This window comes from Pseudophryne corroboree, chromosome 9, assembly GCF_028390025.1.
Source record: "Pseudophryne corroboree isolate aPseCor3 chromosome 9, aPseCor3.hap2, whole genome shotgun sequence".
NCBI lineage: Eukaryota > Metazoa > Chordata > Amphibia > Anura > Myobatrachidae > Pseudophryne > Pseudophryne corroboree.
In genome coordinates this window covers 347,675,802-347,692,657 of record NC_086452.1, presented here as the reverse complement: position 1 = coordinate 347,692,657, position 16,856 = coordinate 347,675,802, and the positions used below count along the sequence as shown (strand labels likewise).

Here is a 16,856-nt window from a genome sequence, read left to right as displayed (position 1 = left end):
AAGACAGGAGGGCCCAGAGGAAAGGGGGTGGATATCAGATTGTGCTTACCTCCCAACATGACCCATTGCAGGAGGGACAAAATGCTCTCTACCTGGACTTAATATCTGATTGGCATCACCTGTGTTGTACTGATTAATTGATATAAAAGGTATTTCAACATAGGTGATTGCAGTCATATCTTAAGAAGGAAGTCCAGGTAGAGAGCATGTTGCCCCTCCTGGAATGGGTCATGTTGAGATGTATGGATTGTGTGTATTAAATTTAAACCAGTGGTGTATATTAGATTTAACTTAATAGTTTAATAATGCCTGAGTACTGTTTATAGCTCCTCCCAGAGACAACTATTGTATAAAGTTTTCTTGTAGTGGAGCAGACACCTTAAACAACCTTAAAATACATAGCGAAAAATAAAATCTATAATTTATCTTGTCACATGCAAGAATAGCACCAGCCTCTGTACTACTTACACACTGGGACAGGACTCAGGAGGACTGTGTGTGTGTGTGTGTGTGTGTGTGTGTGTGTGTGTGTGTGTGTGTGTGTGTGTGTCTCTTTAGACCCTAAAGCCCTCATTCGATAACAGGTTGTATGTGACCCAGACACACAGGTGAGGAGAATGAGAAGCTGGGATCCCAGGGTCACTTACAGCTCTCTCCTCCCTGCTATCTCTCCTCTAGTTGGGAAACTCCTGTGTCTCTGCCTGCACTGCATACTGTCCTGCTCCCGTTCTGGTGCTGCACAAGACAGAGAGCTAATTATGTCTGTATGCTTCAGCCAGAGGACCCCCTGACAGAGGGAGGATGGGATTCAGTATCTCCAACCCCCAATCTGGCTATGGACTTGTCAAAATACTTCAAAGATATATTCTAATTCTAAAAACAGTAGAATGCATAGCATGTTCTGTGTCAATAAATGAAATAACAACTAAGGTGAAAGACCTTACTATCACAGGAGCTGACTTTTGTGCCCTTCATTATATAACATGTAACAGTGCTGTCAGTAGCCAACATTTTTATGATAATGGAAATATTCTGTAATTATGAATTTTAGTGGCACTGAAATGACAACAATGTAATTTGCAGTTGTTTATAACTGTAACTGCAGAAGTCATGCTGAATGTGATGCCCGTGTCAAACCGCCTTGGCAAGGGTTTAAAACGACAGAATGACCTTATATGGTTTTAAATCAGTATTTTAAAGTCTTATGCCAAAACTGCCATGAAATTTAGGCTGGCAGTTATCATGGAATCTTTCAAATTATTTCCATGGTAAAAAGTATTCTTTCTGTTTTGTAAATAGCAAAGCAAAGACCAGAAAATTAAAAGCTACAATTTTTGTTAAATATATATTTATAGTCATTAAGGCAAAAAATTGTCAAACATACTTTATATTTTTCCCTTGGAAATTATGTTTTTAAGGCAATTCATAAAGATGGATCATGTGCTAAGAATTGGATAATAAGCAACAGCCACATTTTTATTTCTAAAAATCACTGTTTCTACTTCATATTAAGAATATGAGATGCATTGTGGATGGATTGTAAGCACAGTAACAATTCTTTCCCATGTTTGATGTATATTTTCAACCCACACATATTTTAAGCTAATGGATCACAAAGAACATAAAACTCATTCTTCCAAACTCTCCAGCTACTATACATCTCTACTTGTGCTCAATAAACCACAAATGTACTCCTGGTTTTCATAAGAAATTTATTGCAAATATAGAAATATAATTTTCCCCCCTCCACTAATCCTTTTTTCCCTTTGTCAGGAACCACTGCGTGCCATTAAAACAAAATTTGGAAAGACAACAAACCAGAGGACTTTCCGATTCCTCGCTGTCCTCACAAGATTGGGGACATAATTGTTGGTATCTGCTGGGTCAGAGATGGAGTTAAGGTAGAATATGGGAGCTATAGTCATAAGCTGTAAAAGGGTTATATCAGTAGGGAATGATTAATGTAAAGTTCTGAAAACAAGATCTGTTAATTAGCAGTGGTGTGTTGGCTGTAATGGTATTCATTATTCAAGGCCTTTCATTTTTCATAGGATATCACCCAGTGTGTACAAGACAGTCTAGGATTATGTTCCGTTACATTTGCTTTTGCTGACTTGAATATAAAAGCTAGTATCACAGCTATAGAAATTCTGTACTTGTAACTGATAAGAAATTTGGGTTATTTTAACAATGGGCCTAATTCAGAGTTGATCGCTCGCTATAGCCCACCGGGGAGTGTATTTTAGCGGTGTAAGTGTGTGATCGCATACGCAGGCGAGTAGTACAAAAAGATTTTGTGCAGTTTCTGAGTTGCCCAGAACTTACTCAGCCGCTGCGATCACTTCAGCCTGTCTGGGACCGGAATTGACGCCAGACATCTGCCTTGCAAATGCTTAGGAACGCCTGCGTTTTTCCGAACACTCCCAGAAAACGGTCAGTTGCCACCCACAAACGCCTTCTTCCTGTCAATGTCCTTGCGATCGCCCGTGCGAATGGATTCTTTGCAGAAACCCATCGCAGAGCAACAAATCGCTTTGTACCCGTGTGACACGCCTGCGCATTGCGGTGCATACGCATGCGCAGTTCTGACCTGCTCACAGCGGTGTAAAAAACGCTAGTGGGCGATCAGGTCTGAATTAGGCCCAATATCTGAATGAATGGTTAGTCAAGTTAATGTAAATTACAGAGTGTGGAGAACCCGAGAAATGTGTAGAAGCAACAAGTAGCTGCAAACTATAAGTTATTAACATGATGGGCGGGATGTAATGCCGGTGGTGTGGGTTGCCGGTCGAACTCAGATGGTTTTTAAAGCGGCAATAATTTGCAAGGCATGGTTTTGCCTTGTAAGTGATTGTCCCTTTAACAACATTTCTGAGATTGTCTGGCAACCCGCCTCTCTGGTGATCTCAGACACTATTGCATCCCGCCCGATATGTTGATAAATCCTACATGTCGCTAGGGAAAGTCTACACACATTTACCATGACTCTTCAACGCCTCAATACTTATTGGGAACTGAGCTCCCGTATGGGCCATAAAGCAAATTCAAATAGTGAGAAAATGCATAATCCAGTCATACTTGTGGAAGAACAAACTGGGCACCAACTGCTAAGCATGCAGGTGTATTGTTTACCAAGCTCTTCGATATTAAATACTTTAATAGTAATTTATGAAAGTGCAGAGTTGGCTGCATAGATGCACCTACAGTATGTGTCTATCAAGTGCATAACAAAGGGGTTTTCTGCTTGGGACAGTGCCCTCATGCATACCATCTCTGCGGCCAAACTATGATTTGAGTAGAGCAAAGCTACTGTATGCATGCAACTGCAAATTATCCACTACTACCACTTTTTCTCTTAAAATACTTTATTTTAAAGCCCTTTTATGTCTTAAGTCAGAGGTTCTCAAACCCAGTCCTCAAGGCACCCCAGCGGTCCAGGTTTTAAAGTATTTCCAAGGCTCAGCACAGATGGTTAAATCAAATCGACTGAGACACTAATTAAGTCACCTGTAGCTAAGCATGACTATACTTAAAACCTGGACTGTTGGGGTTCCTTGATGACCACGTTTCAGAACTTCTGTCTTAACTGATGACATGATGATTTCCTTTATTAAATTTGACTTGTGCTCATAGAAAGCGCGTTTATCTATAAATGTTCCTGGTTAGTGCAAAGGCTATTGGATTGAAAGTATAGACTGATGCTTGATGTCTGTGGAATGGCACACTTCTTTGCACCTCACCTACTGTATATTCAGCAAGGACACCACAATCTGCCCAACTGAAGCGTCTTCAATTAGTTATTGATGTCTTATCCTAACCCATACAAAACAGCATTAACACTGCAATGATGCACTTTTACAAGTTTGTAAATGATACTTTTTTTTCATAATGTAGTAAAACACAGTAACTGGTCTGTACATTTACTTATTAAATAATGCAGTGTTTATTCCAGTAGGGAATGGCCGGAATTCATTTTGAACATTTCAATAAATTGAAGTGGACAGCAGCGGTAGAGTAATCTTATGCCACCAGTATTGTATTATTTTATTTATTTTAAATCTTCAGGTGTTGCTGCGTAAAACAAGTAGTGAATGGCTGGAATGAGAGTGGATAGCTAATTAGAGATAGGATATACTGTACTGCTTTGCCTCAGGGTATCTCTCATACCAGTATTAGACAGGAAAGTGTAGTGGTAAGATGCCATAGTCCTGCCCGGCTTGCAGGACAGATGCAGTCCTAAGGCCTTGCCTAAGGTGAACACTGTCCAATTATCAGGCATGGATCTTTCTTATAACACAATGCTCCTTAACTTCTTATAGTTAAAGACGAAAAAGAAACTGTTAAGAAAAATTTTTTTCCACACTATTTCTCCAGAATTGCTCAATAAAATAATTAGATCCAAATGATTCTGATAAGAGAATCTAAATGAAGGATTAGGACACAGCACTCTGCTTACTTGGGACGCATTCTGCATTAGGTGTTTGAGCATATTGTGGTGTGCAGAAATGCATTTCTGTACTGTACATGTGCACCCAAAAGTGTCTGTCTGTATCCAACTTTGTGCACATTCTAGACTGGGGACCCTAACGTCTGCCGTGCAGTATGGGGTGGGCAAATGTTAGTTACTGTAAGTATAGTAAGTGTAGCATGCCCCGTGGAGATGTGACGTAGGTTCATAGAGCAGAGAAGTCCTGGTTTGCAGTGAACATGGTTTTACTCTGCTTAGTGCTATTCACAGAGCGGGTTACTGTAAGTTCCTGACTTCTCCGGCGCTACCTTGCTCCGTGGCTGAATCCCATCACCGTACTGTAGTGTGGTGAGTGCTATTCATTAAAGAACAGAAAGCCATGCTTTCCGCTTCTCCATTGTGTTCAGATTCGCCATCTCATGATAGCGTAATCCGAACTGCTCTCTGCCCGGCACCCGACACCTGCTCCACCCCCGTGATATCCCACCAGCCTCTGCACCGTATGGACCTGGCTGCTGACTCCACGGACCGCAGCAGAAGACAGGATCACAAGAGCCCTAGATACCGGATCGCTTTTCCGGAAATGTAAGTGTCCATGAATTGCTACTTACAGATATGTCCTGCTGCATTGTTGCAGTGTTTGCTCATATGATGCGCTATGGTGCCGGAGGCTGCAAGCGTACGCAGCTGCTGCTGCTCTCCTATTGAAGAGAATGGGACACTTGCACCTGTAAATAGCGGGAGCCGGGAGTCACGCTGCATACGCTACTGAGCAACAAAGCAGAAGGACACATCTGTAATACAGCTATGTATTGCACCGAACCGATGCAATAGATAGTGGAAATTATATGTGGACCATCCACAAATACATTATGAGGAGACGTAGCTGATAAGACACTTAAGTGATGGTGTAATAATACATGATGATGACTGTCTGCAGCACTATCACCTTGTGAGTGACATATGTGACTGCTCCAGCCAATAGTACTAAAGTTTCGTCATGGCTATATTGTATAATGTTGCGGACAGATTTACTTATCTGTCATCTTCTTTGGAACATTGCAGTGAAGAAGATTCACATTTAATTTTTAAATGGGGAAACAATAGATGTTGGTGTGTTTGTATTTCATTATATTTTATATGGAAAATGCGACTATTTGCATTTCTAAATAACTGTCAAGACACTGGGCCTGAATCAGAGATGGACGTAACGCTGGTGTTGTACTCAGTGCAGAGATTGTTTGTTACTGCCCATGCATATAAGCCGCACTGCGCATATGCCGCAATGGTCTTGTGACGGCGGTGAGGATTTATTCATTAATTGGTTGACAATCTGGGAGCTATTGTGGGAGGTAACTGAGTAGCGACTGAAATTCAGGTATTCACAACCGTTTCAGGGGCCTGTCACAAATAAAAAAACCTTTTTATATATTGTATATGTTACATAATGTACTTTAATGGAACAGTGCCTCTAGAGGTCATATTGTCATGTACATTGGCAAAGTACAGTAATTCCTTATCACTACCGAGCAGTAGATTCTGGACTCAAAAAAGTTAATTGAAGATCCAAAACTATGGTGATTCAGGATTGTATGCTTTTCAGGCGTAACTCCACTTGCAAATGAATGGACGTGACTGGGTGATAACAGGAAGTGGAGTGAGGTGTGTCTAGAGCATGTATACAGAATTCTTTGGTACATGGAGATGGGAATACGCAGAGAACCACCTGATTTCAGGAATATTACTGGTGCATGTGTGCGCTGATAATGGTGTTGGCTATTTCCACGAGTAGAAGGATAAGGTTGGTGCTGTTTCATAGATGCATACAAAACAGCATAAAGGCAAATGAATATATCTGCATTTAGTACCATGCACATAATGCGAGTGTAATTGCAGCGATTTTCATGCAACTGTAAATCAGCCTCCAAGTACTTTTAAAGATGAATGACCCATTTTCTGGTCCTGCCCAGTAAAGGGAGGATGTACCAAATGTTCTGATTGGTAGAAAGAAACATTATACGCATTTATTCAAATTCCAGCCTCCTGACACTTTATATCCACACACTTCATCAAATTAGCTCTTACATTTTCTCTAACATTCCAGTAGGATTGAGCAGAGCAGCAGCATGTGATCCCTGAACACCATGTCAGTAATCCATTGGGAACAGGTTTTACTTGTGACTTTTCATGTTTGGGTATTATTATATCTCTGTCTTACTTATGTTCCACCAATGCCACTTATAATGTATATTTGTTTCAGTTAGAAAGGTGTTATTGCCATTGCCTGATCTTTAACTTGAGGCTCATCCGAGTAAATGTCTCTTACACCCCTTTCACACTTACTACAAAATCTCAGGTCTTTGCATGTGAATGCGTAATAACCTGGGATTTTGGTAAGTGTGAAAGGAAAGGACCCGCTACAAAGTCCTGGATCCCTGACCCTGCTTCTTTACCAGGGTCAGGCTGAGACCCGGCAATTTCCCAGGTCCTAGGTCTGAAAGGGGTAATACTGTGTCTCCAAACTCAATGCCTTTTATTTTACATAGAAGGTATCAAGCCTATGTCAACTGATAGATTGCGTAGATGTTGTGTGGCATAATACAATGTGAAAATATATAAGCATTGTGTAAGTGAAAGCGTGCATTAATAAAATGAGATATGTTCAAAGTCCACTATAATGAAAGAGGAAGACTTAAAACTTTTTGTTCCAGTTAGAAATATAAGAATAAGAAACATTTTACATTGTGGCTACCTAGAGCGCATTTAAAGATGTAGCATCAGTCATGTTAATGTACATTTACATGACTTTTCTATATTGTGTCGCATTTCGCCATGACAGTGTCTCTAGAGTACAGTAAGCCATTCGAGTTTCGGTTAGACAAACGCAATAAATAGATTGTAGTGGGAGGCACAATGAGGTATAGAGATATTTTCAATAAACTATTCACTCTACGCAGTCTTGTCTGTCCCATCAGATACCAGCCAATTCTCAGCAGGCAGGATATCACCATATATCACTGCTGAATTTCTTTTAAAAGTGAACTGTGCCGAGTGCTTTTTATTTTATGTTCTTTATATTTTGTGTTTTTTTGTTCTTTTTATTTTTAACACTAATGCATGCAAAAAAATACAGTTCCCATCTCCTCTCTTGAAATCATTGGCCCAAAATCTTGTGTACACACCCCCTCCATCCCTTTCTCCCAAACCCTCCCACACTCCCAATGCCACCCCAAAATTTAAACAGAAACAAGAAGCCAAAACAGATTCTCTGGAACCACAGCAGAAAAATACCTTGAAGTGTACTCAAAGCTTACCCACAGTGAAGGCAGACATTTTCTCGGCCTTACCAATACTGGTGTCAGTGAAGCCTATGAATTCACTAGGAGTTAGTAACATCATTGGGGCATGAGATACTTTTTTCATGGAGCTGTGTGTCGCTGAATATTGTTCAAGCCTTAGAATGACTGCCTCCATATGTGTGAACGATGGGTGCACTTTAAAATAAAAAATATAACTTAAAAAATGCCTTTATGGCAGTTAGTTTCTAAAAAGTCAAGAAAACACAGGGCAATGTGAAAGTGACAGTTAAACCCATGCACTCATTTACTACGGAAAGAGATGTTGCAAGCTGAAGGCATGTATTACACAACAAAGGTATCAATGTATAACCGAGACAGATTGTAGAAAATGTGGCTACGTTATCACTTTCTCTAGCCATAGAGAATTGCATTTTGAAATATTCTTTTGAGAAGGGACCTGCGAGGATGTGTCTGACATTAATACGTCGTGCGATTCCAGATACATTTACAGTATTGGAATAATGGTGAAACTGGGAACCAGAGACATAATATACAATATTTTATCCAGTTATGCCTCTTAGTATACTGTTCTCCCAAGAGCTGCAGTGACTTGCCAGTAGTAAAAAGCATTGCAGGTTAATGTACGATGTTCTACCAATAAGGAAGTGTTGGGCCCTGCTGAGAAAATGAACATATGATTGCATGTATCAATACTTGTTACCTCTCTCAATGGACATTTCACAAAGCCAATTAACATATTATGGAAGATCAATATCAGTACTATACATTAGATTCACAGGTAGTCATCTCAGAATGCATTGTGAAGAGCTAGAAACACACAGGTGTAACAGATAAGGAGCATTTTCTGATAGGAAGAGCAAAGTATTTCAAAGGTTAAAACACATATTACCAGCAGCTTCGGCAGGGTTCCTACAATATCAGTACTATTTAATTACATTAGAACTGGTTATAGAATTGTAGACTCCAATAGATTTATGCTGTGGTGCTCCCAGGGAGTTTAAAGACTATAACAAAATTCATGCCATCATTTACTAATAACAGACATTTAAAAGAGGAAGTGGTTCAATGACATCTGTCAAACGTGTGTTGGGGTTAGAATTATATATTATTGAGCCAACATTTAGTCCAATTCTAATGTGAACCTATGATCAACTATACTCATTTTATTTACAGTTCTAAAGACACAACTTAGGTTTTATATGTGTTGATTGGGGGAGAAAAAAGTCTACTTAAATACAATGTACCTGTGCATCACGCTGTTTTAAACTTTCTTTGCAGTAGCTATATTTATCTTATGATGACAAATTGCATTTTAGGTCACTATATCATTAGTGTGAGCAGGGCAGACTTTTCTCCAGAGCTCTCGGAATAAGATTCACCATATCGTTAGATTACTGCTATAATGCCAATTTAGTGTCATAAGTCATTGCCATCAATTTATACAACTACTGAAAATAGTGGAATAAAAGATTATTATTTCAACTGAAGAGACAAACATGCATCCTCATCCCTGTTAGTGCATGGATTCAGCTTGCAACATTTGAGGAAATACAAACCAATTTGTTTCTTAACAAAATGAAGAGAATAAAAAAAATTATTCAGAAAGCGAAATGTATAAACTGAAAGAAAGTCGCCAATATAAAGTTTGAAGACCATGGGGGGAAGTGTTGAAAAAAGGGAGGAGGTCTGTGCCGGAAAAATTCCCTGTGCATTACTCACAAATCTAATTTTCTCCCCTCCCTTTGTGAGGGTACATCCCCACCTCCAATGTAAACTTTAGTTGCAAACTGCAGTGCTTCAGCACTACAGTTCTCAGCTGAACATGTCCACAGCCCTGGCTGGCCCTTAGCACTCTCTTAGTTGTCAGTTACAATTTCTGTTGAGCAGACACTCCTTTCCAGTAATCCAAGATATCGTGCAAGTCCTCCCCTTTGGCAAACTGGACTTTTTTTCGCAAAGCATGTCCGGCTGCTATGTAGACCTCTTCCCGGGTGTGTTTTTTGTAAGGACGGAAGCGCTCCCAGATCTTGTGGGTGTTTTCAGTGGAGTACTCTGGACTGGACGAGTATCCCGAGAAATGGTGTCTGGGTGACAGTTGGGAGTAGCTGGAGTCTCTCTTGGAGCGGGAAAGTGGTTTGAGAAAACTGACTCTCTGGCTGAGGGTATCAGCACTTTCCTCATAATAGAGAGCAGGGAAAGAGTGACGGTGCTCACTACAGTGATAGGAAGGCTTGACATCTAAATGGTGCACTCCAGAAGAAGAGACTAGAGGAAGTCGGTCCAAGGGGCTATTAAGAGGGCTGCTCTTCTCAATGTACTTGGAGTCACACTTTAGAGGCTGATCGGGTACATCCAAGCTAAACACTCTAGCACTCTTAATAGAGCCAGTAGATGAAATGCTGCAGCGTTTCTTTGCAACTGTGGCAGCATCTGCACTCAGTTGGCGCTGAAGAGGGTGAACGCCTTCCTTGTACAGGGGAGAAAGGAAGCTGAGCCTTTCCAAATGACCTGAAGAACTGGCTGGAATAGACTGGCAATCATAGCCCAGTTCCGGGTCCCCCCCAGCTAAAAAAGAAGCAGTATCAAGTTTCAGGGCATCAATACAGTTATTGATAATTTGGTTCACCTTATCCACTTCCTTGGCAATTGTGGATATTTCAGCTGCTGACCCCTCACCATTGTCCAGTTCCCGAAAGTCTTCCTCATCCTCTTCCCCTCCCGAAATCCCTCTTTGACCTCTTTCTAGCCCTTCCCCACTTCGTACTTCCATGTAATTTGTGCCTTTTGGACCTTTGGGTGTTCCCATCTGAGAGTTCATTGGCTTGGTAGACATCCCTTTCTCTCCTCCACTTCCCAACCCAGCAACTGATGTTGGCAGTGAAGAAATGCGGGAGATAGGAATGGGATGCTCTGACATTTTCTGTGATGAATGAGGTCCTAAGCATGGGTCAACATCTGAACCATAACGCATTTCAAGAATGGTCTTTTTTACATTGAGAGATTTTTTCTTTTCCTCTTGCATCCTCCTCTTTCTTAGGCAGTAGTAAACCACTCCCAGTATGATGACCATGCCAAAAAGACATCCTAATATGGTAATGATATAATGAGTGGTGGTGGAAGTGTTGGGGGAAAATTCTTCTTTATCCTTGGAACGAGTGAATACAAAGAGGCAAGTATGGTTGAAGCGTTTTGAGTTGCGAATGGAAGCCACACAGAAAGTGTAGTTGACATGAGCCTTCAATTTATCTAAGGTTATGTATTCCTTTTTATGCTTCAATGTTGTTACATCATATACAAAACTGTTATTATACTGCACCAGAATATACATCTTTTTATAAGGATATGGAATAGTGACAATCAGGGTGGCTGAGCTTCCGGTTACATGATGGATCTCAATGGTCGGCATAACAGAAGAGTCAGTGGTAGAGGGGGAAGTTGGCTCAGATGAAAGGAGGTCTCCAGGGCTAAAGCCAGAATTTTCATCTGGATCATGCAAAGATTCTGGTAAAAGTGGAGTTGGCCTTTCGCGTGGTAGAGATAGGTAGCCTCCGTTCTTGCATCGAGCTTGAAGAACAGTTATAGCATTTCGGCTGTGGTGGGGCCTGGGACTGAGGAGTGGGTATCCAGCAAATTCTCTGGGGCTTTCACACTGCAAACGATCATAATTGCGCGTGAAATTATTAAACATGACTAGCCAGTCAAGAAAACCATAGAGCTCACAGCCACAATGAAAAGGGTTTCCTGCCAGTTCACATGCCATGAGTGCTTGGAGACTAATGAAGGTAGAACTATCTAGCCTTGTGAGTCGGTTTGAGGATAAGTCAATGCTTATAAGGCTCAGGCACTCAGAGAAGGCACCCGGAGTCACCACTTCTATTAGGTTGTGCTGCACAAAGAGGAACTGTAGCCTGGGCATACCCCGAAGCATTCCCTCTGACAAATTGGTCAATTTATTATAACCAAGTTGAAGAATCTGTAAATTTGACTGTCCCAGGAAGGCTCCATCTTCAATGTAGGAAATCTCATTCTTGGTCAGGTTCAAGTCTGTCAGGTTTCCAAAGCGAGATAAGGAGGCATAACCAATTATCTTTAACTTGTTCTCATTAAGCCTGAGATCGTGAACTGTACTGTTGATATGCTGAGGGATGGTCTCATAAGGAGGTTGATTCTGGCTACAGATGGCCAACCAGACATAACCCTTGTCCCCCTCAATCAGCCAGCAATCACTCTGTGCACCTGGTGGGAGGTGCCAGAAGTAAAAGACTGTTGTCACAAAGAACCACCAGCATGACATGATGCAGTCAACAGGGATGAAGGAGTCAAGCGAGAGATTATTTTCAACTCAAGATTTGTGCACAAATTTAGCGAAGTCTGTGTACCACAGTCCTACAAAAAATTCTGTACATCATGTTCTACAGGCAGGATATGAGGACAAATCTCTTATAAATAATAGTCGCTGATCAAATAGTTCCTCGTTAGCAATCAACAGTTACTCATTTGTAGTTTCACATCTTCTAGAGCATTAACTGAGAATAGACGGAATGAGTAACTGTAAACAGAAGACAGGGTTTGTGTATGTGCGTGTGCCAGCCGTCTCTGTGCCCCGATATGTAGATTTCAGGAGATGAATCCGTCTCTGTGTCTGGCCGTCTCCAGCTGCCACCAAAATCTGAAAGAAACGAGATATGAGGAACGTCAGCAGTGGAGGAAACGGGAGGGAGAAAGGGGAAGACAGGCAGATGCTTGGAGGTAAAAAAAGAGAAGGATATACAGTGAAAAGAAGAAAGACACAATGTAAAAAACTGGGATAAAAGTAACAGAACATATTTTAGATAACAAAAGAGGGAGACATAACGAGAAAGAGAGAGAGAGAGAGAGAGAGAGAGAGAGAGAGGGACTCAGGCAAGTGGAAGTAGGTGATAAATATGTAAATGATTCTCACACTACAGAGAAGGGAGAGGCAGGGAGGGGGATTAGAGGGATATATAGCTGTAATCAAAGCAAGTGGATTTAAAGATAAAGAGGGACTGAATGAGAAATGAAGAGGTTGATGAAAATTACAGTAACCAGCACAAAATAAATCCATATCCCACCATCAAGGAGTATTTTTTGGCCACCAATAAATGTAACCAAGTGATGGTGTTTGATAGATATTCTCTCTTCTCTTTGTATTTATAGTGTAAAATGTTCCCTGATGAATATAAAACACAACGCAGCTACATCTGACACAGTCACACAGAAGATAAATATAGGTCATTGCTGCGCACAGAATCTACAGTCCCTTCGTATTGATATATGAGGCTATTATTTGCAGCATGAGAGAAACTATCATTCCCTAATTGCTATAAACTTAAAACAAACAACAGCAATTTAATGGCTGCTTTGGTAGGCACCACTTGGATCTGCCTTAAATAAGAGAGCAGAAAGCCTGCACAGATGTTCGCTTATACAGCAGCATCAATGTGAAAAGCTGTTTGTAGACACAGAGAGGAGGAGGAAGTGGAGATAGCCTGGTAGAAAGCTTCCTACCGTCTACACATGATACAAATCACTCTGTACATCAATTCATTATGTCTACTGACATTCTGTCTCTACTGTACTGAAGACTAGCGGGTACCTAGTCTCATGCGTGCTAGCAGTATACTGCATGGGTTTCTGTACTGCACTTCATGTTCCTGTGTTCTTTTGTTGTGGTGGGATGTATTTGAAACCTGTAGTTATTTTGTATACGTGTTATAGAAAACTGATTATATTTTCATTTGATCTCATCAGACATGCTAAAATAGTGCTGTCTTTCATTTTAATGAAGTGTGACATGTAGTAACTGTGGAGTATCAGGACATTATCAGCCCGTGCTGAGTATCCGCATAATATAATGTCACTCGCCACAGTGCTGCTTCTCTATATCATATAATTCTCGTCCTAGCTGCAGATTATCAGGACAGGATCAGATGGTGCTGGGTTTCCCTATAGTATAATGTCACGTCCTGTCTGCAGATTATCAGGACAGGACTAGACAGTGCTAGGTTTCTATCTCCTATATAATAGCCCAGATCTGTCACTCTATGACTGTGTGGCTAACGCTGGGCGTGGTTAGGAGCTCTCTTTGGGTTAGCAGCAGGTCTATCACACCCAGCCCACAGCTGATTGGGCGAGAAACGCCCTCCCACACAGGTTACATCCAATGGGAGGCTCTGCCCTTTGGCTGCTGTGTGTTACCAGAGCAGGATTAACAATGGGGCTGATGGACACCCTAAAATAGGCCCACTGCATCTGCAGCAACATACCCTCCAACAATTTACACATAAAAATCGGTACAAATTAGAAAAGGAGGCGTGACCATGCCCCTTTTCCTATACTTTCAATGGAAGTTTGGAGAGCCAAAATTCGGTACAGACCATAAAAAAAGGTACTGCTCCTGCCAAAAAGGTACAGGTGGAGGGTATGCCACTGCATCTGCAGCAAGTCTCTGTGCTCTAGATGGGGAAGGGGGGGACCTTTTACTGCAGCATCCTATGTCCTGCTGCCAGTCCGCCTGCCCCTCCGCCATCAACAATCCCCACTCCCTAGCCGCGGCGCAGGTGGAACAAAAGCTGCTGCGGCCACCGGCTTAGATGTGTATGAAAGCGGCGCAGCGGAAGGCTTTCATAGCCCTCCCTGCGACGCATATTCTCTGAGCCCCGGAGCCTCCTCTGAGTGTGATGTCACAGAAGTGCCTCCCCGCCACAGCCGCGCCTAGATCCCCAGAGGCTCTGACTCCGCAACACAGCACCTGGCCTGCCGGGCTGGAAGCCCCGAGATTGCTAATGTAACGGATAGAGTGGGTGATATCGCGGAGGGTAATGTCTGGACGCTGAATCAATGTAAAAGGTGATAGCGCTGTGCAGTGCAGTGGGTGTGCAGTGTCACTGACACTGCACAGCACTCTCACCTTTTACACTTATTCAGCGAGTCAGTGAGTTCTGCCAGCCAGTCACTATTGTTAGCGCCAGTGTCCCAATGCGCCACATTACAGGGAAGTAGACGCACTAAATAAACTACAGCTCCCAGCAGCCCTTAGCGCCGAAGCATTCCCTGTAATGTTTATTGAGTGCATTCCCTGTAATGTTTATTGAGTGCATCTTCTTCCCTGTAATGCGGCGCGTTGGGACACCGGCGCTAACAATAGTGACTGGCTGTTTGGCTGCTGTGCGAGTCTCTGGGAGAGCCACTGCCAAAGGGAGGACAGCAGCTTAGCTGCTTCCAGGAGGAGAAGCATTACCCGCCCCTCCCCCACTCGCAGTACCTACGGGCCCCATCCGTGGCACCTCCACACACACCCCCTTAACCACGCACGGTGGCTCCGGACCCCCTCCCCCACCCTCAGCACCACCGCACCCATCCCTCCCCTACCTGTGGCACCCCCGCAACTGCTCCTCCCTCTGGGCTCCCTCGGGGCTCTGGACCCCCACCTGCACCACCCACGCACCCACCCCTCCCTGCGTCACCACCGCACCAGCCCCTCCCCGACCCACGGCACCCCTGCAACCACCCCTCCCCCGCAGGACAGGATCAGACAGTGCTGAGTTTCTATATGGTATAATGTGACATCCTGGCTGCTATAAGGACAGGATCAAACAGTGCTGGGTTTCTTCTATATAGTATATTGTGACGTCCTGAATTCAGATTATCAGGACAGGATCAGATGGTGCTGGGTTTCTGTATATTATGATGTCACATCCTGGCTGCAGATTATCAGGGCAGTATCACATGATGCTGGGTATCTATATAATATAATGTAATGTCCTGGCTGCAGATTACCCTAATCCTATCATACCCTACCCTAATACCCTAACCCAAACCCCTAAACTAACCCTAACCGAAACTTCTATACCAACCCTAATACCCTATACCTAATACTCTAACCCCTAAACTAACCCTAATACCCTAACCCAAACCACTGCACCAACCCTAATACCCTATCACTAATGCTCTAACCCAAACCCCTAAACTAAACCTTAACCCCTAATCCAAACCGCTGCGCCAAGCCTCTGTAAAACATTTACATGTACAGTACAACTAGTAGCCAGTCTTTGTGATTGACGGCCCGGATTTTATGCCTAGGTTGCCTTGTGCTAAATCTGTCTCTGGCCTCAATTCCCCATAACCACTACAAAAGATGTGTTAATGGCCACAGGAATGGAACAATTATTGCATCCTGTCTGCTCTAATTATTTGCATTTATTTACTGAATGTGAACAATTTGGAGTAGGCTTAAGATTTGGTTACCACTGTATATCAAATCTCATTGTGTTTGATATTTGGTGTCATTGGCATTTTCCTAGCATCAGGGGGAGACTAGCCAATGTCTCTGCTCAAATGTCTTACAAACTCAAATGATCAGGTATTTTCCCCAATACTTTATAGAAATAGAAAATTCCATTATTAATAGTAGGATTCTGCCAATAACTCCTATGTGTCAAATATGACAGGTTTGGAGGGGGGTTATGGGAGTCCATAGTTTGAGGTTCTGGAAACATTCTAAAGGACAATCATCTGACCGTGTATATACTTACTCTACTGCACTCATAAAGGAAAATCCCAGGCATAATTCTTGTGTGGCTTTCTTGCAACAGATTGTTTAAAACAGGGTTAGGTTCCTATATAACGTAGACCTCTATATCTGCAAGTTGTGGGGATCAAGTACAGTTGAAAGCAAATGCATATATTACTTTCCTCTCCTAGTGCGGTATGCATCCCACGTTGCATTTTGAATGCCATATATCCCACCACTGATTCCAAGCATAGGAGCATTTATTAATGCCGCATGCCTGCAGATTTAAGCAAAGGACATCTCTCTCGATAAGAGCTGTACTTTGTGGTGAGAGGGCTTGTGGGTTTATGACTCGGGAGTCTTTCTGTACGCGCATGTACATATAAATGATAAATAGATGTTGATTGGTTGCTATGGGCAACATCTGCACTTCTGAGAACCTGCACTTTAGTAAATATACCCCTTAGGGCAGGGGTGGCCAACCAGTCGGAGTCAAAGAACTAGCAAAGATCCATAGGCAAGTGTAAGAGCCACG

The 16,856-nt window shown here is 42.3% G+C and overlaps 1 protein-coding gene across 1 annotated transcript in view; it reads right to left on the bottom strand.

The window, feature by feature from the left end:
- Window positions 1-1,697: 1,697 nt before the first annotated feature.
- ELFN2 (extracellular leucine rich repeat and fibronectin type III domain containing 2) overlaps window positions 1,698-16,856 on the bottom strand; it is a 161,909-nt gene continuing 146,750 nt past the window's right edge. The window contains exon 2 of the mRNA XM_063940647.1: window positions 1,698-12,457. Within this exon, the coding sequence (XP_063796717.1) occupies window positions 9,656-12,082 (2,427 nt within the window). The 5' untranslated portion in view covers window positions 12,083-12,457 and the 3' untranslated portion in view covers window positions 1,698-9,655. The remainder of the gene's footprint in view (window positions 12,458-16,856) is intronic.